This window comes from Cuculus canorus, chromosome 4, assembly GCF_017976375.1.
Source record: "Cuculus canorus isolate bCucCan1 chromosome 4, bCucCan1.pri, whole genome shotgun sequence".
In the NCBI taxonomy this organism is placed as follows: Eukaryota; Metazoa; Chordata; class Aves; order Cuculiformes; family Cuculidae; genus Cuculus; species Cuculus canorus.
Genome location: NC_071404.1, coordinates 61,397,563 through 61,423,191, shown reverse-complemented (window position 1 = coordinate 61,423,191; position 25,629 = coordinate 61,397,563). Strand labels below are relative to the sequence as shown.

The 25,629-nt window shown below is 43.9% G+C and overlaps 3 protein-coding genes across 21 annotated transcripts in view; 1 reads left to right on the top strand and 2 right to left on the bottom strand.

Moving 5' to 3' along the window:
• SEC31A (SEC31 homolog A, COPII coat complex component) overlaps window positions 1-7,808 on the bottom strand; it is a 49,347-nt gene extending 41,539 nt beyond the window's left edge. For 8 of the 16 annotated variants that reach the window (XM_054066376.1, XM_054066380.1, XM_054066378.1 and 5 more), the window contains exons 1-6: window positions 7,659-7,807; window positions 7,290-7,465; window positions 6,637-6,719; window positions 5,991-6,114; window positions 2,824-3,022; window positions 1,435-1,530 (exon numbers count right to left, since the gene is read on the bottom strand). In XM_054066376.1, coding sequence (XP_053922351.1) covers window positions 1,435-1,530; window positions 2,824-3,022; window positions 5,991-6,114; window positions 6,637-6,715 — 498 coding nt within the window. In that variant the 5' untranslated portion in view covers window positions 6,716-6,719; window positions 7,290-7,465; window positions 7,659-7,807. Of the gene's footprint in view, window positions 1-1,434; window positions 1,531-2,823; window positions 3,023-5,990; window positions 6,167-6,636; window positions 6,720-7,087; window positions 7,252-7,289; window positions 7,466-7,658 lie in introns of those variants that run through there. The other 8 variants (XM_054066388.1, XM_054066389.1, XM_054066390.1 and 5 more) reach the window with 5 other exon arrangements.
• Window positions 7,809-7,882: 74 nt separating this feature from the next.
• Window positions 7,883-14,448, top strand: THAP9 (THAP domain containing 9). The gene is given in 3 exon segments (XM_054066049.1): window positions 7,883-8,386; window positions 10,954-11,441; window positions 11,443-14,448. Coding segments are annotated over 3 exon segments (1,836 nt in total). The 5' UTR covers window positions 7,883-8,004; the 3' UTR covers window positions 12,409-14,448.
• Window positions 14,449-14,587: 139 nt separating this feature from the next.
• Window positions 14,588-25,629, bottom strand: part of LIN54 (lin-54 DREAM MuvB core complex component) — a 36,105-nt gene continuing 25,063 nt past the window's right edge. For 3 of the 4 annotated variants that reach the window (XM_054066396.1, XM_054066393.1, XM_054066395.1), the window contains 8 exons: window positions 25,011-25,084; window positions 24,662-24,859; window positions 22,831-22,922; window positions 21,455-21,526; window positions 19,246-19,348; window positions 18,917-19,054; window positions 18,053-18,255; window positions 14,588-17,494 (listed from right to left, as the gene is read on the bottom strand). In XM_054066396.1, coding sequence (XP_053922371.1) covers window positions 17,293-17,494; window positions 18,053-18,255; window positions 18,917-19,054; window positions 19,246-19,348; window positions 21,455-21,526; window positions 22,831-22,922; window positions 24,662-24,859; window positions 25,011-25,084 — 1,082 coding nt within the window. In that variant the 3' untranslated portion in view covers window positions 14,588-17,292. The remainder of the gene's footprint in view (window positions 17,495-18,052; window positions 18,256-18,916; window positions 19,055-19,245; window positions 19,349-21,454; window positions 21,527-22,830; window positions 22,923-24,661; window positions 24,860-25,010; window positions 25,085-25,629) is intronic. The other variant, XM_054066397.1, reaches the window with a different exon arrangement.

The window sequence follows — 25,629 nt, the reverse complement described above, 5'->3', positions numbered from 1 at the left end:
ATTAGATATAAAAATGTCTAATAATGATCCTATACAAGGATCATTAAGGTAAGCATCCTCCAAAATGCCCTCATGGTAATAAATGACCCAGACTAAAAGTATCCAAACCCACAGAATTTAAATTAAAATACTTGAACTGAAGATTACTTCTCATTACATTTCTTTGCTTTGGTGTCTCAAAATTATCACACATTAATAGCCACGTTTTCCAGTAACCACAAACTTCTTGTGAAGCTACAGAAATGCACAAGCATTGAAACAAATCCCTCTTGTTCCTCTCCTTTACAAGGCACAATATACAAAAGGCAATATAAAACAATACAAATACAAAAACAATAATGTTTTTCCCCACAGAGCTTTCTTAAGAGATACCGGATAAACACTGGCTCTTAAGTATAGCAATTAAGCACTCCCTGAAACACCGTGAAGGTAACTGCCAAACCTACTGCCTCATCTTCCTGACTTATCAGCAGCTGCTTTTTATCTTCCTCCAATTCTCCTTGATCTGTACCTTCACAATCTTCAACTTCACACATGCAGTGAAACTAGAGGAAGACTAGAAGGCATCTAATGGTTATGGATATTTAAGAAGTGGTGTAACCTGACAGACTCAGCTTGTTATTACCTCTTGCTTTATAAAATGCAGCATTTCTCAAAAACACCAAGGGGATACTTCAGCTTTGGCCAGCCAAATAAAATTTTAAAAAAAAGATAAATAAAATCAAACCACATGAATCAACTGCTTGCACAGCCAGTCAAAACTGCTGGTCTGTTGCAGATAGAAATGACTGCATTTCCAGGCTTGCTGCACTGAAAGCAGAGCAGATGACTCATCGCATGGACCTGTGCACACTTGCACAGTTGGGAAACCACACTCCAGCGGCTACAAAAGCAGCAGCGTCCAGTCACTCTTGTGTGGAGCTGGACAAAGCATCACAGCTAGACACAGTATGACAAAATAGTGCTCTCACTACTGAATTGCATCCAATAGCATTCACTGAAAGCTACCAATGCTGACGCTCAGAGTACTGCCCCTTAAGGACATGGTCCTGCCATATGCTTTGAATCGCAGGCATGTCACAAGGAGAAAAGCATCTCAAACCCCAGTCTAATAAGCATGTTTAAAAAATTAAGCACCAATAGAAGGCCTATTTTTGTAGGCCTTCAGGAAAGCCACTCAAGAACAACATGTAGGAACATATTTTTCTTTATTTTGATACAGACAGATGTGTTGTACCACCCCTGAAGTCCCACATCCAACATCGTCAGAAATGTAGCTCACGGTTAACTACAATTAACTGCTACTCAAGCTGGACTTCAAAAGGCTTCTGACCCACTCCAAGACAGCTTTAAAACTAGGTTTCAATGAGCTTAAGTGACATGCATGTTTTCAGTAGTCTGCTCTGCAGTATTTAACAAATACAAATCAGGTACCTGTGTCTTCACTCCTGGTGTCATTGGTGTGGCAAAATTGTTCAAATCCCAGATATAGATTTCCGACTCATTAGCACCAGAGGCCACCAGATTCGTCTGTAACATACAAGAATAGATGTTAAGAGTCCTTTCAGCATCAGATCCACACAACTGTGTCAAGTTCTTCTGTCAGCTCAAAATATATAGCCTTTGGCTCACACAGAGCAGCTTAGGGAAAAAAACAAGTTTTCCTAATATTGCAGGTAAGACTGAGTTAATGAAAAAGATGCAAAAACCCAAAATTCACTAGACTGGCATGCCAAGACCAAACTTTCTTTTTTGTAGAGTGCTCCTCCACCTCATGGCAAACACTGATGAGAAGGCTGCGGGGGCACAGCCATAGAAAAGCAAGTGGAAAGCAGTGACGCCTCTAGGAGGGGGCAGATGAGGATGCAGTGCTGCGGCTGTCACCACTGCAGAGCTTTGCTCCAGACAGACTATGACATGTGGGGCTGATTGAGAGTGTGGCATTTGTGTCTCCAGCAGCAGATAGCACCCTGCCCATGCTGGGTTCAATCACCAAGAGCAATCCTGTGTATAGGATACAAAAGTCCAGGCAGAGCAACACAGCAGAGAGCATTGAGCCCCCTTTGATCACACGCTGCAGCTGGTGATAAGCAAATCCCAATTTCACAACAGCCAGCAAGGGATAGAAAGCGATTCAGAGAGGACACAATGAATACAGGGTGGCCTTGCTGAAAGCAAGTGTGTAGAAGGGATAAAAGTGCCATTTTGGAAACAAATTCAACTGAATTGCTGCATAGCTGTTGGGTACAAGGAAAAAACAATGCACTGCATCTAGAAGGAAGTAAAAACTCATTAGAGATGGAAGAAAGCTTGGTTTTGAGAACTTTTCTGCTAAAGAGGCCACATCACTGTTTCCTGTTCTGTCTCCTCTTTTCAAGTAAGAATACTCACAGGTCTTGAATATGGATCCCATGCAAACTACAGAGGAGATGTCACCAGGAACATGAGTGAGAGCATGTAAATACTCCACATGAGATAAGAACAATATTGGCCCAGTATGTGGGAGCTAAAACAGGAAAGTGGCTAAAACCACCACAGAAGATCACCTCACAACAATATAAGCTGAACTTAAAGGACCTACTAAACTGACAACGTAAACTGATGAGGGGATGGAATGAACCAGATACCCTAAATACTTTCATTTGGCATCCTGAAATGCCATTTATAGGACAGGTTTTTCCTACTAAATACAAACAGGCACTCAAACACCAAATTCAGTTCATGCTTTTCAGGGGAGGAGAAAGAGACAAACATTTAAGGTTACTAGTTAAGATAAGCCACTCATCTATGAGAGTATCTGAAGAAGAACAGCAGAAAACCAACCTGGAACATGTTGACATCGAGTGCTCTTACTGGTCCTGTGTGTTTGTCTTTCTGGGCAATTATTACTTCAGCATCTCCAGCTATGATTTTGGCTGGGTCATACAGAAAAATATTTCCATTTTCACCTCCGGCAATCAGGACTCCGGAGACTCTCTCACCTGAGGTCATGCTGTGTGGCCCCCAGATCAGCTTGTGGTACCTGTAAGATACAGAGGTCCCCACAGTCCACAACCACCCACCACCAGCTCCACATACACTGTTGCATTCCATTTTGCTCACTCCAGCTAAAGGCTCCAGACTGCTGCTAATAGAGAGAGCAGACACGTAAGAGAAGAGCACTGCCTATGTCTCCTTCAGGATGAACCTCTTTCTTACAATCCCCTCTGTCAGAAAGGCAATGTGTCCAAGTGTTATAAAGGCGCATGGTCACATGCACAATCAATAACATCTCTCGTGTCCTGGCTGCAATATCAAGTAAGTGCTCCCAACTGCATGTGATTTTTTTGAGCACACCTTTGCAAAACAATAGGAGTAATAGAAGTAAGGACTGAAAGCCCATCAAACCGCAGCCTGAAGGTAAACCTCTGCTATTCATGACCAACTCTTCATACTAGAGAGGAAAAAGTTGAAACTAGAAAAATTCCAAATCTTTTCTGAATCTGTGCTTCTCAATGTGCAAGTGTTTAATCTGCTGTAATAGAGGCTAAACAAGTAGTTTTTCCATGTCACAGATACATGTTTCTTGGACCACAATCTATTTTGCAGGCTATATCAAGAGGAATTCAGCATACTTCCAGAAATTAACTATTTCCATACCACTGTCTATCTGCAAACACTCAGATTTCCTTCAATTCAAGCTTGCTGCATAAGCAAAGCAACATTCCTGTCTATTTAGCCATGAAAATAACTTCTTCCGCATAAAATAACACACTGTCATATATTAGCTCTTGTGCAAGCAGAAGGCAAACCCACATTGACTGGAAGGTGTCAAGGAATTACTTTAGCATTCACCGCGTTATTATCAATCTCTTCATTAACTCTAGACAACCTTTAAGTAATTCCTTCGGTATAAAATACATAATGCAGAAAGGTAGACTAAGAACATGTATACTAGGTGAGAAATACTCTAACAGCCAGGTGCTCAGTCTTCTACTACAATGTTCAGATTACTGTGGGGGTTCACCAACAAACGATGCTACAAAGTGGTTGGTGACATCAGACAGACCCTTTTCCTAGGTGCAGTTTTTATACTTCTGCACCTAACCATGCAAAACCTTGAAGAAAGGCTGTGACCTACAGGGTTGTCCTGGCACTAGTAATATACCACTAGCTATATTCAACAGGACTAACGATAATCCAAAACGAAGGCAGAAAATGTAGAGACACAAAAAACAGTTAACTATACCATCACTTTCCTCTTGCCCTTTGCTCTTTCCAAGATAACATATGGATCTATAAAATTGGTGCAAAACTTCCCCTGGAGGACAATTAACAAAGCTAGTTGCAGGATTTATCTTTTGTGAAGAGTGTTTTTTTAAATTCAGCAAGCAAATGTCACTTGGCAAGCCTTGAGAAACTTCAGTCATAGTCCATACAAGGTAGAATGAAAAGTTTTAAAACATCAAACACCTCATTCTGCTCTCAGTGGGTCAGTAGGATGCACTGACATCAACTTTGCCTACAACGCAGGGCACTAAGCAGAGACTATGGCTGTTTCTAAGCCCCATGTACTAAGATGCAGGCAACTGCAAGGCACAGATCTGCCTGCCAGCACAATAGCTCTGCCGGCCTGATAAATCTTTACAACAAAACTGGCATGGCACAAAGTCATAGAATCATAGAATCACTAGGTTGGAAAGGACCCACTGGATCATCGAGTCCAGCCATTCCTAACAATCCTTAAGCCATGCCCCTCAGCACCTCAACCACCTGTCCCTTAAACACCTCCAGGGAAGGTGACTCAACCACCTCCCTGGGCAGCCTGTTCCAGTGCACCTTTCCGTGAAAATTTTTTTTCCTGATGTCAGCAGCCTAACATCTTGTGCTTCATCTTTCAAAAGCCACCACAACTGTTATTTACTTAAATCAGAGGAGTATCCCTAAACAGTGTCACAATCATAGACCACGTGAATGCACACAATTCCAACTCCTCTCAAGCTTAACCTCTAGGAACCCAGCAAAATGCATTTGGTCAAGAACTTTCCGAAACAGTTGTAGGTCCTTAGATCTTGAAGTTACATCTTTAGAACAGATAACGAAGACTCAAGTCCAGTTAATTTGTACTCATGTCAGAGGTGGGGGATATGGCAATTACTTATCTAGCAATGTCAAATTCTCACTTGACCATACTGGCAAAACGCTTTAATTGCCTGCACCTCCAGTCATGTCTTTTTTGGTCACCGGGGGAAAGTGTGGTTATGCTGACATGGTAAAGCTTGTATGAAAGTCCTGGATCCAACCCAAAGCAATAAAAAATTTCACCTTCTTCTCTACTCACAGAAACATCCCGCACTTCCATCTACATTATTTCAGCTCACCCACAACAAGCAGCAGCCACTGCATCATAGCTGCTACAAGTGCTACCAAGAAGGAAACTGGACACTCTGAGCTAACAATATTTTTTTGGTTAAATAAATGGTAAGGAACAAAGTGGAATCGTACAGTTGGTTACTTGGCTCCCCAGCTGTATGGAGAGTTCTAATACTACACATACAACACGACCCAGTTTAGTTGTGTTATAGGACCATAGAATCACAGAATGGAGTAACCATTTCAGGAGTCTTCCTGAAATACTTAAATGCAAACACAATGAGACAATGAAAAATTACAATTGTATTTTCATAACTTCACATTTCCTTTTGATCCCAGAGGCTCCCCAAGATAAAAGTCTGCATACATGTTCAAGCCTACCAGTTCACGTCAGATTTTTTAGGCTTATGTCAGAGCACAAGATGCTTGCAACTCCTTAAAGTCCAAGCTCACTGCTTTCACAATGACACTCCACTGTCCCAACAACATGAATAGCACTTATGTCCCTTCACCCTTCAGCACTGAACTTCTGCTCCTCCCCTTAACAAATGCAGATAATGCTCATGAAGTGACCTTTTCATATGCACCACATAACAGTTCCACAGCCATTACTTTTCCCTTACAACCCCACTGCTTACCTGTGAGAGGAGGAGAAGGTGGCACAGGACCTCATATCCAGTGAAGGGTCTGATAAGTCCAACTCAAATATTTCTAGAGAAGCGCTTGTGCTGAAGGTTGCATCCAGCTGCTGAGCTGACGTACCTGCAAAGAAGTGTGCTTGGCAGTGAGAAAGCCACAATACACAGAAGAGCACCTGCAAAAACAGCACAAGGAGGGGCATAAACACACCATCCTTGCAAAAAGGACCTTGAGATAGGATCAAGTTCCTGTTAGTTAGATGTAGTTCTACACAAACTCTCTTCCCCATGGGGGTTTCTTAACCAGAAAAGCTTCTTAACAGGGGGTTTCTTATCAGGAAAAGCTCTGGGAAGTGCCTCTCCTTGACAATGCACAGAAAACAAAGTTACAAATAAGCAGCAAGGGACAGCGAACTAGCACTTATGACTGCTGTTACAGGCAAAAAGAAGAGGATGCTTGCTGTCACTTGCAAGATCTAAAGCACGTTTTCACATGCAGTACAACTCCACTGAAGGCATGGCACGAAATACACCACTCCAGTCCTCAGGACATGAAGCAACTCCTACAACTTTCAATTACGACCACTACATGGCAGCCACCACACATAGCCTGAGGCCTGGTAGCACACCCCTTCCAAAAACTCACCTGTGGCCAGGTAAATGGGGTGCTGCTGAGCAGGGCTCCATGCCTGCATGGCAGTACGATCGATTTCCTTCAGCTTCATTTCACTAAAAAGTAAGATCAAGAAAAGCAATGCTTAAATAGACACAGCACTGCCACAGATTCAGCAGCTGCATTATAACTTGGCAAAAGCGGCCAGTTATCTTTTTCGTAAAGCTATCCAACAGACATCCAGACACGGTAACAATATTGTCCAGAGCACAGCCAGGGGGAGCAGAAAGAAAAATTCTCTGTTAGCAGAACACCACAGACACACAGGGAAAACTGATGGCTGCTGAATAGACAAGGAAGTGTCGGCAAAGCTTAAGCTCCTCTGAAAACTCATTTCTCTCGGCATCGAGGCATACATGGGGTGTCCTATAGCACCCTTTAGCCTTAACCCACGACACAAACTCGACCTCCACAAAACCCTCACCAGACCCTCGCGACCAAAGGCCCTCAGCGGCAGACGGAGCAGAGAACGAAAACCGGTTTAAAAGCCTCCACTGTCTCAGTTTTTGGATCTTGATTCAACACCCTGGGTCTCGCACGACCGGCGGGCACCGTCGCGCTCTGATCACCGACAAGAACCGAAGGAGAAAAAAGGAGCGAAGCGAGGGCTCGTCGCCTCGGCTCACCTCCGCGTCCCCAGCGCCGCCGCCCACTCCAACGTGGCAACCACGGTCCGGCCCCACCCCGCCGCCAGCGCCTTCCGGGCGCGCCCCACGTCTTCCGGGGCCGCCGCTCGCGCTGGAAGCGGGGCGCAGCCGCCTCCTCTGGGGTCCTCACCGGGTCTCCGGACAGGAGATCGGCCCTGGAGAAGAGACAGTGGTCAGGGGCAGCAACACCGCGGGGGCGCGGGCGAAAAGCGCCGGCGGCGCGGGGGCTGCGGCGCCGCCTGTCCTCAGCCCAAGGGCGATAATCACGGCGTGTCATGATGTGAACAGCAGCAAGACTCATCACCGGACAGGCCCGGCCCCGCGCCCCCGGGCGGCGTCCGCACCCACCTCAGGGCAGCCGGGGCGCGGAGCCGTTCAGTGGGCAGGGGTGGAGCGCTGCCCCAGGCCCAGAGCGCCGCAATCCCCTCTCCACCGGCCCCATGCGCCGGGAAAGAAGGCCCCTCCTCCCGGCCCCGCTATATATGGGGCCAGGAGGGCCATTGCTATTGGCTGCTTCTTCCTCTGCCGCTGCTACCGGTTGGCTCGGTTCTCTTCCCGTTCCCGCCGTCCGGTTCGGTCTTGACGTCAAACCGAGGCGGAGGCGAGACCAATAGCGAGGCGGCTGCCCGCGCGCGGGCCGCGGCGCGCGAGCCAATGGGATGGAGGGGGCGGGCGTAGCGGCAGCGGCGTGGCTATGGCGCGGAGCTGCTCGGCAGAGGGCTGTGCCGCGCGCGACAACGGGCGGAGTCGGCGGCACGGCATCTCCTTCCATCAGGGAGTGCGGCCCCACGCGACCCGCCTGCCGCCTCCCGCCCGCTCCCTCTCCCTCAGGTTCCCGGCGGACGCCGCGCAGCGCCTCGAGTGGATTCGCGCCGTGAACCGCGTGGATCCGCGGAGCCTCTGGGCGTGGCGGCCCGGCCCCGGCGCCATCCTCTGCTCGCGGCACTTCGCCGAGGCCGACTTCGAGACCTACGGGCTGTGGCGGAAGCTGCGCCGGGGCGCCGTGCCCTCCCGCTTCCCCCGTCCGGGGCGTGCACGGCCGCCTCCTTTTCTGTCCCCCCGGCCGGGAGACGCGCGCTGACAGCCCCCCTCCCCCCCTCCCCTTCCGCCCTAGGAGTTGCCCGCCGCCGGAGACCACAACTACAGCCTGGGGGGCGGTGGGCACCGTTAGACACACGGCAGCAGCGGGAGCTCTTCCCCGCGGCCGGGAGGTGTGCGTCCCCCACGCTCCGGCCCAGAACGGTGTCGAATTTGCTCCGGGAGCTGGTGGAGAAGCAGCAGCTTCCCGAGGAAACCTTGAGGTTGCCGCAGGCCCAGTTTTCAGGTACTGCTGGGGTGTGTTTGCTAAGGCAGAGTGCATCGGGATCTGTACCGCCTCGCCCTAGTGTTTTGCATTTGTTTTATTTGTTCCACAGCAATCCCCGACTGTTGGGCTCCTAGGTCCGGTGCTATAGCACAAAGGCATTGTGGTTTGTAGGTCGGGAATGCAACAACCCATCTTCCTGAAAAGTCCAGTTACTTGAAGCTGGCTGCAGTGCTCAGGTCAGACCTGTAACAAACGCCGTTAAATCAAACCGGGCCACCCTTGACCTGATAGATCATCCGAGAATAGAATATATTTAACTATGAATACTTCGTCTATTGTGCTGTCCGGAAGAGAGCTCTGTTAACAATAATATATCCTGAAGAAGCCATTTTAAATTGCAGTGTCAGCCATAAGTTAATGGCTTCTCTTTTATGTCAGTTTTTAAGCAGCACCCACATATAAGACACAGACTTTAATCAAAACTGAGGAATTAAATGGGAAAAGAACGAGAAGACGTGTGGTAGGGCACAGGCTCCCTGGCTGCTGCCTGGAGGTGAGGAACAGTGGTAATGTTGCAGAACTGTACCTGTCACACCAGACTTAAGGACTGAGCGATTCCAGAGACCAATCTGTTGCTTTGTATTCTGCAATGTCTATTATGCATCCCTCTGTTATCAGTTATTTATTTGCTTCACTAAATCTGACCTTGTTTTTTTTTTTAAGCAGACTTGCCTTGTGAGTTACACAGCTGGAGGCAAATAGCAGAATACTCACCAGAAATGAAGCAATTTGCTTGTATTCTCCACCTCAACCGTATTAAAGTGTGCAATTATCTGTGGAAGACTTTTCCCCTCCCTCATCCTTACAGCCTAACAAAGCAAGTTTTTATTCATTCATTCATTTTGAATGTATATCCAGGTACTCATGTAAGAAAAATAGGTGTAACAGATCTGCCCTGAAAACATTCAGCAATAGTAGTTTTTCTCTGCTTTGTTATAGTAACAAAAGCATAGTGGGAAGCGAGTATCAAGAAATACTGATACCCCTTATCTAAGAGAGTTGGCATGTGTTCATGCATGTGGGTCACAGCATGACAATAACGCATTAATTCACATTAACAATTTTAAAGCAAGTATGGAGTTTGCTAAGCATTCCTAGATGAGTATGGGCCCTTTCAGGGCTTTTGCTGCTGTAAGGTCTGTACTTGTTCACTGGGTAGGAAAGAGGAATACAAAAAAACATTTAAGTGCTTTACCACATTGCCACATGCTCTTGCCCTGTGATGTGCAGTGTATGCTTGAGAGGGCACGGATGAGCGGAATAGTGGAAGAAAGAGCAATAAAGGTAAGATAAATAATCTAAAAAGCAGTAGCAGGAGGCAGTGTTAAGGAAGCACCTGCAGTATCCCACCAACAGCCAAAACCAACTGAGGAGACATGGGCAAGAATAAGTCTCAGTAGAGGAAATCAAAACCAATATACACAGAAAACTTTGAGACCATTTCTGGAAAGGGTGAAGTCAAGAAGGGGAATACTGGAAAGTGAAGGACTGCATAAAGATGTTAGACTAGAGCTTTTTTTTCTCACCTTGCCCACAAGGACTCTGGGAAGTTGGTGAATATTAACAAGTGTCAGCATTACGGAAGGGAGATACTACATAACTTGGTTGTGTAACCCATTGCAGGTGCTTATGGCTCAATTAACTACCTGAAGCACTACCAAGTGCTAACAAGGAGTGAAGTTGTAACAGAACACAAAAGGTGAAGAAATGTTTTTCCCCTACATGTTTTGAGGCTCAGACTGCTGAAGCACAGTTGGAGGATGCCCAACAGGCAAACGTGTTGTCTGTGCCAGCCTGTGAGGGTTTCACACAGCTGCCTCCAAAGATTTCACTTGAAGGAGTGCCAAGAGGTGGTGGACAGAGAGTGCATTGAGGAGAGTAGCATTCCACGTGGGCTGCTGAGGCTTTCATATATTCCAAACTGGATTAAGATGTACAGTGTGGAGAAAGCCAGTTGGGAAGGAGAGCAGTCTGGTGTCGCTGGCCCTCTGCATCACCTGACTTGCACTTCTTTGTTTGGTTTCATTGTTTTTTTCCTGTTGTCCTGATCTCCTGTACATCAGAGAGGGAGGAAGCTGCTTTGTAACTTCTCTTCATCATTAGTAGTTTTGCTTGGCTTCCCATCACTAGGGTGTGAGAGAAGAAACTGAGACTATGCATTAATAAAGGTAGGGCCACTTGCTTTAGACTCTGTGTCTTAGCATGCTCTACACCTCTGGAAATAGGTTAACCATGCCCCAGATGGTAAAAGGTGCTGACTTGCTTCAGTTTTCTGAGAATTGCATCTCCTAATTGCATCCTCCATTTTTTCCCGTTGGCTGTCTAATAATGAGGTTGCTGCAGGCTTCATCAATGACATTTTTCTCCGCCTTAAGGAAAAGGTGGAGAGAGGGGAAGAGACCTACCGCTACTGTGTCCTGATGGTACAAGATATGTCCCTGCAAAAGCAACAGGAGTGGGATCCGCAGACCCAGCGCCTCACAGGCTTTGTTGACTTGGGAGCAGGTGTTCTTGATGCTGATGAATCTCCGCTGGCCTCAGAAGTCATAATCCTCATGGCAGTTGGCATCTCAAGTCCCTGGACAGCTCTACTTGGCTAATTCTTTGTGAACAGCACAACTGGCCATTTACTTGCTCAGCTGCTTCGTCAGACCATCAATAAGCTGAACAACATTGGTATCATGGTGCTGGCTGTGATATCGGGTGCCACCGCTCATGGTGCTGAGACTGCCAGAGCTCTATCTATCAAGATAGATCCTCAGAGATCTATCTATCAAGATAGATCCTGAAAGGATTCAGTGCGCTTTCCAGCATCCACCTGGTGCCACTCACAGCATCGCATATTTCTTTGACATTTGCCATGCACTCCAGCTGATAAGAAATGCTCTGCAGTACTTCCAGAAGCTAGAGTGGCTCAGTGATACCATGCAGTGGCAGCATCTGATAGACCTGGCAGCTTTGCAGGAGCAGCGGATACGAGAGCCGTGCCATCCAAAGTCAGGTGGACCTGGAAGTGAGGAGAGTTACCATCTAAAGGTCAACCCTGCTACCCTGTTGTTCAGTGAGGGTGTTGCTAATGTACTGGAACACCTCCAGAAGCTGGGCCTGGCGTCATTCCAGGACTGCAGTGGTACTGTCAAGTTTGTGCATTTGATGAGCCATCTGTGTGATGTATTTAATGGCAGAGGTCCCTATAGAAGGGGACTGAAGGGGCTTTTCCTAGCTGGAAATTACACCAAAATAAGCCACCTCTTTAATGAGGCCCAGAGCTTCTTCATCACCTTGACTGACTCTATGGGGAGAAACACTATTAAGAGCAAACGCAAACTAGGATTTCTGTGTTTCTTGCTTAATGCTGAAAGCTTCAAGTGGCTTTACACCAACTACGTATGTCCAGAAGTCACTCCTTCCCACCATTCCCTGTCCTGTGCCTTCAGCCTTGATCCACTGGAGCTGTTTCTCAGGGCTCTCCAGCAAGCCTGTGGCAACAGTAGAAGCCCCACTTGCACTGTGTTCCAGGCTGCTTACCACAAACTGCTGGCCAGCTGCAGCCTGCTGCCAGGCTCACCACACAGTGGTAGCTCAGGCAATACAAGCTCTCTGGACACGTCCCTGTCTCATAGGAGAGATCTGACCCTTGGCAGTGTGCTCAGTATAACCCAGGTCATAGGAGGACACTGGCAACAGAGTACCCCTACTGCGCAGGCCTTCTTTTGCATGACTCTGTGCTGAGTAATGCCCTGACAGACGTGTTGCTGCATACACAGAGCATCACCTGCACCACAGGCTTTGTTGCTGAGCAATTAGCCTCTAACTTGGAATGCGAGGCTTGTCTTGCTTCACTCTTTGAGTCAGATGAGAGCAGGCTAAGATGCAGGTCAGTGCTTTACATAAAAAATTTAGGTGGAGTGAGTCTGCCCTCGGCAGGTGTGTGCTGCATAACAAGCATTTTGGAACAAGTCCTAAACTGGTATGGCAAAGTTGGAGATGGCAACAAAAACACCAAGCTATGGCACTTGTCTCTAGAACAGAAAGTCTTCCATGAACTTCCGGGAGAAAGTCCTCTCTTCTCCACCCTCACGAGCCATTTATTTCATGGGGAGTTGTGCATGGACAATCACTACACAATCTTAGTAAAATAAATAATACAATGTTACTTAAACATCACAACAAACCAAGTAAAACACGTGAATACCCTTGTGGAAGGCACAGACTGAAGAAACTGAAGGAAAAACATTTGTTTCCATCGCTATTGGATAGCTGTCAGTCAAGCCAAACCCACATGAGTTCATGAGTACTTCTTGCTGTTCCAAGAATGGCTGTCCTCTACTAAGGCTCACCAATGACCAGATCTAGGCAACACATGTGAGTCTTCCCACCTGTCTTCCCATGATTTGGCTGGCAAAACTTGTTGATAGGCAATACTACTTTGGACCATCATTTTTTTTTTTGGCTGGACGTAAGCCTGTTGCCATTTTCTGTTTACAGCTGAGGGAAGCATGTCCTGCTCGATTCATACCGGGCCTTCTGAATGGGAAGCTCTTGCACAAAGACATGTGTCAACTTCTAGCTACTGAGGTGAAGCTGTAACCATAGCATGTGTGCTGTGCACAGGGCTTCTCCATCTGAATGTCTCATGGATTTTGTGCAGCTGCTGCCAATCAGTGAATTGAGCTGGAGACCGCTGCACAGTCTGATGTTGGGCTCTGTGCATTCTTGTGGCTGATGTACCCGTGACCACCACAGTTTACACATCCTTTTTACAATTTACGGAAGTATTGATGACAGAGGTCTTCAAGAGATGTTGAGGAAGTTTCACAGGGCTTGGTAGAATGACATTTGAGCAAAAGCACATTATTAGAAAAAGCTGTGGCAGTTATCTAATTAACAAAGCTATCCGATATTATAAGAAAGTTTGACAGTTAAAGGAACTCTGTACCAATTGCCATTATTTTCCAAAAATACAGACTTGCTGTTGCCCACTGCAGAAACTATGAGGCTTTTTCAGTATTCGTAACTCCACAATTGTGACCAAATGATTTCTGTACTACGGCTTTTCTGTTGTATTCTGCTTTCTCTTCCCAGCAAGAACTTGCTCAGGTGTTCATCATCTCTCTCTGCAACACCCTCACTCTTGCTAGCATCACGCTCTCCATGAGGTCTATACAAACCCACTCCTAAGTCACTTGGAGCATCTTACTACTCCTTTCAGTTCTCTAGTACTGCAGCCTAAGGTGACCAACAGCCTTCTCTTCCAGCAGCTGGTGTTCTAGGCTGGAAAAGCTCAGTTGAGTAGCATCTTTCATTTGCTCAACATCCTAATGACACTCCTAAGACTCCCTGAACACTGATTGTATACTGCCTTTACCAAGCTGCTAAAAAACTGAATGTAGAAATCAGATGCACAAAAATAAAACCAAGTTTTACTTTTCAGAAACAAATCACAAGCTCTCCCAACTGACTTGAATTCCTTAATGCAACTGAGCTTTGCAAAAGCTGCACATAAACCTCCTCCTTCAGAAGAGACATAAATGCCATAAGAAAGCTGTGTTTCATCCTGTTAACAAGGCATTCTAAGGGTCTTAAAGCTTTGCCTCAAAGTTTTGCCTGGATTCCTCAACAAGATGTGTAGCATTCTGCTGTCTTCAAGGGTGCTGCAAAATGGCTTTGCACATCTTTCCACTCAGGCGGATTCTGACTCTTGCCCAGCCAGTGCGTGTGTGAAAAATGTATGCTTTCTCATTAAAGAGTTTAAAAGAAATTGAGAAATTATCACATGGGCTCAAGTACCTGGTGCTAGTTTGGTTTACATATTTTGGTCTTTTATGAACTGTACTACAACTTGCCATGAGTTGCTACGCATGACAGTACACCGATAACCAAGGATTACGATTCAATCTGGTAGGATTCAATCTCACACTGAAAATGCAAGCCAGTACTTGCATCAGAAATGGGCCTAGTGTTAACAGATTTATTCTTATGTTTTGGTGAAAGTTTTTTGCATATATTTGTGGTGAAGGAAAGGAGTGCAAAAAAAAAATCATATTTATAGAATAGTATAAATATTTATTTTTCTTTGCGATTTATCTGACTGTTTTATTTGTACAATATAGAAAAGTGTATTCCTTGAATAGATCTAGTAAATATAAATTTAATTTTTCTACTTTCAGATGTAAACAGAACTAGAAAGTGAACCCTGCCCCATTCCCAATTATTTTTATGTAACTGGATGAACTTTACTGTAAATCTTGTCCAGCAGTTTGATGCAGATGGCTAAGGAAGTACAAAAACCAATTCACACATTCTACACCAAGGAGAGGGGAGAGAGGAATCCAAGCTTAATATTCAAGAAAGCTTGTTCAAAACAAAACAGAAGAACTGAGAGCATTTGATTGCACCTTCAAAGTCTTTACAAGCAAAATATTCTCAAGCAATGCCATTATAATTACAGTTGTAGTCTAAATTTCACGAGTGGTTTTGCACACTGTATATAAATACACATCACAAAAGGTGCAATTAAGAGTAAGACATAAAATATATACAAAATTAATACGGACTGAAGTCTAAACAAAATAAGGCAAATTGCAATCTGAAAAATAATGTAAGTAGGTACTACTTTATTCACTTACACTAATTTACATTTGTACAAATCTTACTGGACATACTATATTAGGGCACTAGAAGTAAACTCAATATACATACTATCTACTTGTAAAGTTACTGTACTGATTTTTTAGTAAATCCAAGTCCTAATCATGAATAAGATGGCATCTACTTACATGAGAGGTGGATTCCCTTTTCAGAGATTTGCACAATTATACTTGGTATTTATGCTCAGGGAGATGTTAATAGCAGACAGTACCCTTCAGATGGTGACTGGCACGTCAAACCTTGTCTGCAGTGGCCATTCAACAGGCTAGCACTGCTACTGGCTGCCTCCAGGGCCCTTTGTACCCCCAAGGCATTTTGAGGAGCCACCAAGAAAAGGTGAAAGAGAAAGGGCCTTCTCCTCAGTGCACAGGACCATGGGGCGAAGACAGGAGTTGGAAGCATCCTCCTAACCTATTGCCATAGCACATGCAGGCACTTAGCTCTGCTGCTGGTTTGCCTAGCCCCCACCTTTCCCCAGCCTGACCCTGCTGGAAAACCTAGAGGAAGAGCTCTGCTGCATTTCTTTGTTATTTACGGTTTCACATGAGAATACAAAATCCCTTCTGGAAAAAAACTAGCTAGTTCAGGCTGCAGTGGGACAGGTAATAAAAATGTCTGTGATTAAACATGGTTATGGATGTTCATTGTAGGTAAGTAAACTACCAGGATAATTTTGCAAATGTGTTCCACTATAAAAAATGTGATCCGAGATTGCCTGTAACAAATTCTGAAAAAATCCCCTAGTCGGTACATAGCTTCTGCCCGTCACTTTGTGTAAAAGGATCCATGCATCTGTTTTGTTAGCAATCCTGATTCTGTGCTAGCATCCTCTGATTGCTGCTCTCAGGCATTCAAAAGAACACTTATAAAAGCCTTACGCCAACGAAAATTGCCAATATACGGAGAAGCAGCATCCTGAAGACTCACAACCACGCTGAACATGATCCCTACCTGTGCTGGCAAGCTGATTGAGATGTAGATTGTCTTCAGTCCTTGTTAAGACAGCTGTGAGTCCACCATCTCCCATGACCTCAGCTTCTCAGATTTAAATACTTCTCTGGGGTTACAGCTTGATCTTAGAAAACACAATGGACCACACAGCCCTACCTCCAGTGAGGGATAAGGCTGCTGCAGACCTGAAAAAACAAGCTTCACCTAAGCAACAGCATTCATCTGTTGCATGCTTAGGTAACACTGAACACTGAGCAGACATCCAGCATTGTGGCATGGCTGCTTTTGCTCACTTCCGAGAGCAGGTCACTGTCTCAGACTTCAAACTACCAGCCACATTGCTGTCAAAAAATTCCCATTAATTCCATTTGCCTCTAAACTCCATGGGCCTCGCTGCAGTGAGATTCTACACCACATGTCCAATGCTTAAACTGCAAGCAACCCCTCTGTATTATTGCCTGTGTATATTTCACAGTGCTCTGCATTAAAGGAACGTGCTGTGTCAGGTCCTTAATAAAAGTACTAACTTCCATTTAGACACTCAATTTTACACACTTCCTTTCAGAACTATCTTGGATACACTCATACCTCCTTACTATGGGCCTGTCACCAAGCGTTACTTTGCTGTTGACACCACCTGTGTCTTCCTGCATGCACAAAGTGATGTAACTTCATACACTGTAAATAAAATATATTATAATAATTTATATATGCCCTTCAGGCAATTATTCTGGGGAAAAAGGGAGCACACATCTAAGTTTCAGGAAAACCAAGGTAAAAGCTGTTCATTGGAAAGAAGAATTGGCCTTTAGGCATTGTCTTAAGTAAAAGAGGATTTAGCTAAGGTTCAAGACTCCACATGTTGTTATAAAAGATTTTCTTGTTTCAATCTTATGCATGTCAATTTACAACAAGCACCAAATTAACAAATATTAAACCCTCTAATGTCAAACCAAAGTGTTCCTGTGCCTTACGTGTTCTGTTCAGTCCACTTTGTTGTGGCTCATGCAATAGTCAGCAGTTCATGGCACAAGGGTCGCTTTTGGACTTCCCTGCAGAGTTAATAACTCTCATCAAGCAGCGTCCAAACTCCTCCAGGATCATGCGCTCTGCTGCAGCTTTTGACTTGCCCATCTTCTCTGCTTGCTCTGCCTGTGCGAGAAGGCACTCGCAGGTTGCATCAGCGACCTCCTTGGTTACAAATGTAAAGGGCAGCCTGAAACAAAGAAACATTCACTCACTCTCAGCAAAACCACACAATGCACCTAACCCCAGGGCTGGGCAACTTTTTAGTACAAGAACTCATGAGACTTCATCTGTGCCATTGCTTCCAAGAGCCTTTAAATAACCAACAGTGAATAAGCCACAACTACAGTCAAATGAACTGGTGGGACATTCTGCTTTGATGCCTGCATTCCTCAATGCACATTTTGAAATAGACTTTGAAATGCCTAGGTACACAGAACAATTCTCCAGCTTTTAGTCTAAGAGCAGCTGAAAGATTACATCCTTTCAGTAAATGGGACACTTGTACTTCATGCTTTCTGTGAACATATTAGCAACCATGAGAAGACAATGCTTAGTTATATACTTGAACACAGCTAAGTTTGGCATACTCTACGTTCCACAAAAAGCATGGCTGCGTGAACAAAAAAGCTCCATTCACCAGAGTGGTCCTGCATCTACAGCTTACACAGATAACATTCAAAGATGGCGGGGACACACCTATCACATATGTTAGAAACAACTGAAACAAGGTGCTGCATTAACTTACTTCCCACCACCACTGCTGAGAGCTGGTGTTGGCCTTGTCAGCAGATCTGAGATTTGGGAAGATAACTTGGTCTTTGCAGCGGTCTGCTGCTGGACCCTAACTTCTGCAGCATCTGCTAAATGCATCAATGTCTTTCGCTCAGGGCTTTCTTCAAAATTTTTACAGCCAATGCATTTGCATATAGAAGAACACATGATTTTTGCCTGAAAGAAACAAACAAAGCATGAGAAACCTGTTGCAACCTTGACTCCCTTTATGACAAGTCACAACAAAAAGGAGATCCTGTTTTAACCTCTTAATAACTAGCCACTAGAAGAAACCTGCAAATAGTAGTTTTCTCTCTAAACTCTCACCTTAGACTGAGATGCCTTCCCAGAATGTATACTTGAATCAAATGCAAATCAATGGTTTCCCACTCATCCCTTTCTTCACCGACCTACTACTTCAGCGGACTTTAGGTGGTTGAGTCATAAGAGAGGTTAGTCTGCCATACACTGATAAAGTAGCTGACACAACTACTTTTGCTTTTGTCTTCCACAGGCACGTACTATCTCAGAACATCTAATTCAGCTAGGGAATTGGTACAGCAGATTTCTTTAGGAAATACTGCTCTTCAGTAAAGGAGGAATCCAAGCCTGAGTTCAAAATTGTTACATGATTTAAACTCATACAAGAGTGATCAATTTTGACATACACACAGCTTTCTACATGCAAGCTGCTGGAAGAAGAGATAATATTACAGCATTAGAAAAAAATGGAAGAGAAAACATTATAACAATAAAAAGAAGAGACAAAGCAAATCAAAGAAGTTACAACACTAAAGGGAAAAAGCCAGTATCTTTAAGACAAGATAATGCATTGTACCTCATAACATTCACAGTAGTTTTTGAGACATCCCGAACGTTTACAGTTACACCCTTTGCTGTGCCTCCGATCTGATTCTCCTTCCTTTCCTTTCCCTATTTTGGGCTTGAAGGCTTCAGGATTTCTGTCAAGGCAGGCCTGTCAATGCAGACCCAAAGGGTCAGTCACTGCATGTGGGAAGCAGAATTTAGAGGTGCAATAAAAGAACTTAAGCCTTGCACGTGTGGGAGGAGATCAGGGCATTATACACCCACTCTGCCCACGCTGTAGCTTCAGAAGACACAAGCTAAACGACTTTCATCCCAGGGGCAGGGGAAGAGGCCCCTCACCTTTATTGCTTTTTGCCTATCATTTTCATGGTCCAAGTTGTTATAACAGTTTGTACAGTTGCAGTTATTGCAGAATTCGCCGTTTGCAAAACAATCACAATACCTGAAACAGAAGATGCAGAGTATTTGTAAACATGACCATTACATTGGCGTTAGTACTAATTGCAGCAGCACAAGCTCCTAGTTTGGCGATAGGGTGAGGATCGCCCTATGCTCAACTCCACATGTGCAAGTGGTATCAGCCTCATTGCAAGGTCTAAATCCTCCAGCTAGCCACTGGTCTAGTTATCGTCTAAAGACACGGCTATAGTTCAAGGGTGTACATCTGAGCCGATGTTCACATAGGACAAGCCCTCATAGCAGCAAGAGAAATTAGTGAGACTTTTTTTCTAGCACGACCCCTGGGTGGCCACAGCCACCTTAAAGCCAGTTTGAGTCAGTCTTCAGGAGCTCTCATACAGCCAAAAGAAGAGTCAAGCGATCGGAATGCCAATCAACAGGCAAACTAACACAGTAATGAGCCTTTTTTTGTTATTTTTGCCCAGAAGCGGTTTGCAGCTGTGAATTGAGGCAGGATAAAACTGTAGTTACTAGAGACTTTTTAAAGGGCAAGTATGTGAATAAAGAGCAGCAAAACATTGATAGAAAAAAACAATCACATTACCATGCCTCTTAGGTACCTTTGCTACCTCTCACCAAAACCAAGATCTCACCATCCCACAGATCTGATACATGGCAGCACCACATTCACCTCTAGCTCAAACGTGGGTTTGGGCCACAAGAAACTTTAGCATGTTCCAATGCTTCCAGTACTACCTCCAGCTATAGCTGAGGGAAACTGCTGATCCACTTCAGCTGCTTTTCAAATCCTGCTGGGAGCGTATGTTCATTTCGAGGAGTCTAAGCTCCTTGCAAAACTGTCTTCCTGTGGCTTTCCTAGAGTAACACTACAAGAACTAGATCAGAGTTGCCCTGGAGTCCACTATAATCTTTCATCTGATTGAACTGCATTTTGGTGATTTCTACTATCCTGAATGGTCTCAGGGACAAACTACATCAAAAGCTTTTACAACCTGTAATAGCTCTCCTTTCTGTCCTATTTAATATTCAATAGTGGAATGGTCCTGGCTTCCAAAACAAACAACACCAGCATCAAACAGAGCATCAGTGAGTAAATAGGTTCTTCCTTGTAGAACCGGCTATGTACCTACCTTCAATGTTAATTTGTGAAAAAGCAATTCCCCTTCCAGATGGGAAAATGTTTCCAAATGGTATTCTGAAGGTGCAAAGAATCACTAGCAATGCCATTATTCTCCCAGAATGTCTAGAGCGTTCAGGAGACGAAGAGAAGAATAAGGTGGAAAACCCTAAGCATCTAACATACACTTGGCACTATGAAGTCAGTCACGTATGCTGTAAAACATCTGAAAAAGCAGCTACAGTGTCTTCTGTGCAACAGACAATTTTGAACCTAGGAAGCACAGGGCACACCTCCCCATAAAGAGGTGAGGTGCATTACATGAAAAGAAACCCAAGCTGAAAAATTTAAACATATTTAACTTGGGTTCAGATACCGTTCCACCACTTTCCATTTCAGTAGCACACCACTGATTTCCTCTTCATTGCCTAGGATTCAGATTAATTTCAGTAACTTCAGTTATTGTCTGAAAACTGGTAAGCTGACTTTGTCTCAAGTTAAAGAAACTTAACATCTCCTCAGTTGAAAATGCTTTTATGTCAAGTTCTTACAAAGACACTGAATGTAGGTAGCAAAATATATCATGAGGATAAGCAAGACTCAGACTCATCAGTGAAGAATCATTTGTCTATTTGTCTATCATTTAAGAAATGATACACAGCCCTATTTTTCTGACGTACTTGATACAACATGATATTACTGATGTGCTTCACTGAAGTATAGTAGATGCCCACTGATGAAACCATGGGATGTCATTTCACTCATAGCAACAACAACTGAATGGAATTGGCTTCAACCGAAACAAGTTAGAAATTTGTAAAGTGTTAGGGTACATAGAGCTCACAGAAGATGCAAAATTACAGAGACACTGCAGCATCTCCACTAATAACAACAACCTTGAATTAGACATAACATTTCTGAATTACTTAAAAACATCATATTCTGATACTTGGCATAAATTTGTGATGTTAAAAATAAGGCTTAAATAAACCCAAACCAAGCTGTACTTACAATTTCAAACATAGAGATTTAGTACAATTGCAAGGCTTCCTGGGACGGTTTGCAGATTCAGAAGGAATTATTCTGTGGGGTGGGAAAGGGTACATTTATATAAGTGCACACTGTTTTATCAGTTTATTTCCATTTTAAATTCCAGTAAAGAGTTCATAATAAAAACTTTAAAAAAATCTTTATGTTCCCCTTGCATCAGGTTTTTGGCTGACTGCATTTAAGTACCTATTATATACAGTGCATTTCCAACCCAGAAAGAGCTGGTTATTCGTTACAAATCTGGCTGCATGTCTAAAGTAGAAACGGGGCTTAAAGCCAGAGGAAGCATCATAATTGAAAACTGGAATCAGGGAAAACTTCTCCAGCACCCCTTTACATGCAAGGTGACTATATCCAATCAAAACATGATTGTGCCTTTCCCTTTGTTCTAGTTCAAATTTAAAAAAAGAAAAAAAAAAGAAAGACAAAGAGGCACTCCAGAATAATGGCAAAGCAATCTAAAACACGGTATTGAATTCATAGATAATTTTTTTATCTGACATAGTCTTTAACTTCTCCTAAAACTCAGATTTTGTGTCACTAATCACTTTTTATGAGATTTGTTCCATCCCTTTCCAGCAATTTCTGCATGTAGTACCCAGGAGGTTAAATCAAACTCATTTGTTTGAACAGCTGCATCTGGATTTGGGATTAATTTGCAACAGTGAAGGTTGCAGCAACAAAAAGCACCTTAGTGTTTACAATTTCCAGCAAAAAATAACACAAAATGACTGTGCAGAACAGCGAAGCTGGCTGGATTGGCAAAGGGAAAAAATACACGTTAACTGTTATTTTCATCCTTAAAGGAATAATACAAGACTGAAAAAAACCCCAAAGCCTCCCATCAGGATCCATTTCAGGCTTTAGTTCCATTTTGCTCTTCAGCTAGATTTCCGCATGTACTAAGCATCTAGCTCTTAATATTGTCCAGCACCTCTTTTCAGCAGGGCTGAGAAAAAGTTGAGGCCTGTAGCTCCCACGTGGTGATGCAAAATGAAGAAGGAGCAACAGGGAGCTTTTCAGGTCAACTTCCTACATGAGTCCAAAAAGCAAAAAAGAAAACACAGCTTTGATTAAGATACAAGCTCAACTGTCAGACAGATCCACATCCCGTAGACAGAGGTAATAACCACACATCAATAATAACACACCACAGTATTCCTCATTTTCTTGGAAAATCCCCCAAACCAAACTGCATCACCTCAGCTTCAAACCTACCTTATAATGAGACTAAAAGAAGGTGCTTTTTCAGCAGCCTATACTGCAGAGGTTGGTTTGGTTTGGTTTCTTTTCTCATTTCTTTTTGTAATTTTTTTCTTCCCCTCCCAAATGCTTACCCATTGAATGGTAGCCGTGCTTGGGACTGGATACTGGATGTCCCTGTAAAGCCAGTGTTGCTTGCTATAGACACATACGATGATTGTTGCAGCTAACAAAATAAAACGGTTAATGCTTAACATAAAAGAAATTAAAGTATACACAAGAGCATGCCTAGCTAGTCTTGTAATTAGCTTTCCAGATATTGTTATAAAAATGACTGTAAGCACAGTTTTGTAGACATTTGTAGAACTTGGACTAAGCAGCAACCTCCTGCTTCCAGACTTAGCATAAAACCTTTATTTTAGATTATTTTTTATTTTTTTTATTTTTTTTATTTTTTTCCTCTGTTAGTGCCTACAGACATACAGTTTACACAGAGACTACACACAAAAATGTTCAGACCATAAACAGTCCCAGCTTCTAAAAAAATGCTCATTTTCCCCCTTGTCCCAAGCAGCCCTTCCCCTAATAGATTTCAACTTATCTGCATAATTGGATCCAAAGCTTGTTTATCATATTTAAAAAAAACAAACAAATCCTTTTAAGAACCTGCCAAATGGCACTGTTTTGGGCTACCTTCTTTTGTATTACCCACATGCAGCCATTTTTTCCTGCTGGGACAGGTTCTGAAGACAGATTGGCACATAACAAGATATGGACCTAGTGGGGCCAGGCCAAAGTGGACAGATAGTATATGGAACACAAAATCTCTGAGGAGAGGTCAGACAAATGGTATCATTTAGTTTAATGTAAGATTTGTGGTCTGGAAGGACACAGTAAGTATCCTCAGGGTCAAACCACAGCTGTGAGAAAATCAGAAGGCAACCAGAAATGAAGTCGGTATCAGTAACATCATGAGCTGACAGGGTCCTTGTTTGTACAGACTGGATGCTCAGCCTTCCACAGGTTTAATTTATTCTCCTTTTCATTCTCAATGTCAGTCAGATCTTGGCAAAGAGCAAAACACTAATCCCTGGACCTGGGTTGGTGTGACTGGTACCCCCTGCTCCTGTCCCCTGGTAATGTGGTTAACATAACTAACACCATTTTATAATGCAAGCAGTGATCCCAGTGGGTCACATATTTGTTCCCTTTCCCCTTATTATCAGGTCCTGAAGATGCTATGAACCAAGTAGACAAACCAGATTTCTTCTTGCCCTCACTAGCGGCCTTAAGATTCATGGGTACCAGGCTGAGTACTCCTTTTCCTTACTAGCTGTGAAGGTCTCGGGCACCGGACAACCAAGTGGTGGTGATGACCCTGTCGCAGAACAGCAAAGCATAACAGCACCCATCAAGTAGTTAGAAGTCCTATGTGAGGAACTTGGACGGGAGCTGCTGCTGGACAATGCGATCCATGAGCTCCTGGTGGCCAGGGATGCTTCCACTGACATCTGCTTCCTCTGAGGACTGAGTGATTGACCCATTCTTCTATATGATTTTAAAGTCTAGATTATGATTGTTATGTTGATAAAGCAAACCATGTATTAAGATTTGACACAACCTGCAGTGGGTCTAGGTGATTAGAAATCCTAAGTCAAGTTGTATTATAAATTCTGTACTACACTACTTATAAAACTGTATTACACTGATTCTGCTTCTATCTATCACAAGATAGAAATCTGGTGCTATTCCAATTATAAATTCTATGTTGTGCTAATAGAAAATTCGCGCCAAGAAAATAAAGCTTTAATGGTAACTACTATTTAGTGCCATCCTCATTCCCTAAAAGAAATTGTTTGTACTCTTAGTGTCAGGTGACAGCTGGGGAACAAGAACCTTTAAGAGGAAGGCAGTATGTTCCACAGCAGCATTATTTCCTTATTTATCTCTGGGTTAACACCATACCTGTGTGACATACTGAGCTGGAAGGACTGCATACCCAACATTTCCTGTGCCAGGTGCTGGTGCCAATACAGTGCCTGGTGGGAGGTTGGTCAGGTTGGGCTGTATTTGTGGCAACGGAGTGGCTGGCATAATAAGTCTTTGTTGGGGCTGACTAGTTGTAACTATCTGGGAAGTTGGGTTGATTGGTTTGGGCACGACCTGGAAAGAAAAAAGAGGTCTTTATGAAATCATAGTTTTGTTAATTCACAGTGCACTTTATTATTAGAACATTACATGACATGTTGAAACTGGACTTCCTTTTCTGTCCAGCCAAAGTAAGTCATGAACATGCCTTTTACATTTAGCTCACCTGTTTCACAGTCTGTGCTGGCACTATGGGAACAGACATCCGCACTGGGGTTGCGTTCACCACCACTGGCTTTGCTAGTATCAAGAAACATCACCACATTAACACACATTATTCACTTAAAGCCCATAGGTCAGTCCTCCAGACTTTCATATGTGCATAACGCAAAAGGTACTTAATTTCATAGAATCATAGAATCACTAGGTTGGAAGGGACACACTGGATCATCAAGTCCAACCATTCCTAACAGTCCCTAAACCATGCCCCTCAGCACCTCATCCACCCATCCCTTAAAACTTCCAGGAAACATGACTCAATCATCTCCCTGGGCAGTCAGTTCCAGTGCCTCATGACTCTTTCCATGAAAATTTTTTCCTGATGTTCAGCCTGACCTCCGCTGGTGGAGCTTGAGGCTATTCCCCCTTGTCCTATCCCCTGTCACTTGGGAGAAGAGGCCAGCTCCCTCCTCTCCACAACCTCCTTTCAGGTAGTTGTAGAGAGCAATAAGGTCTCCCCTCAGCCTCCTCTTCTCCAGGCTAAACAGTCCCAGCTCTCTCAGCCGCTCCTCGTAAGACTTGTTCTCCAAGTTACTCTAGTAAGTTCTCTAGTTACTTGTTTCGTA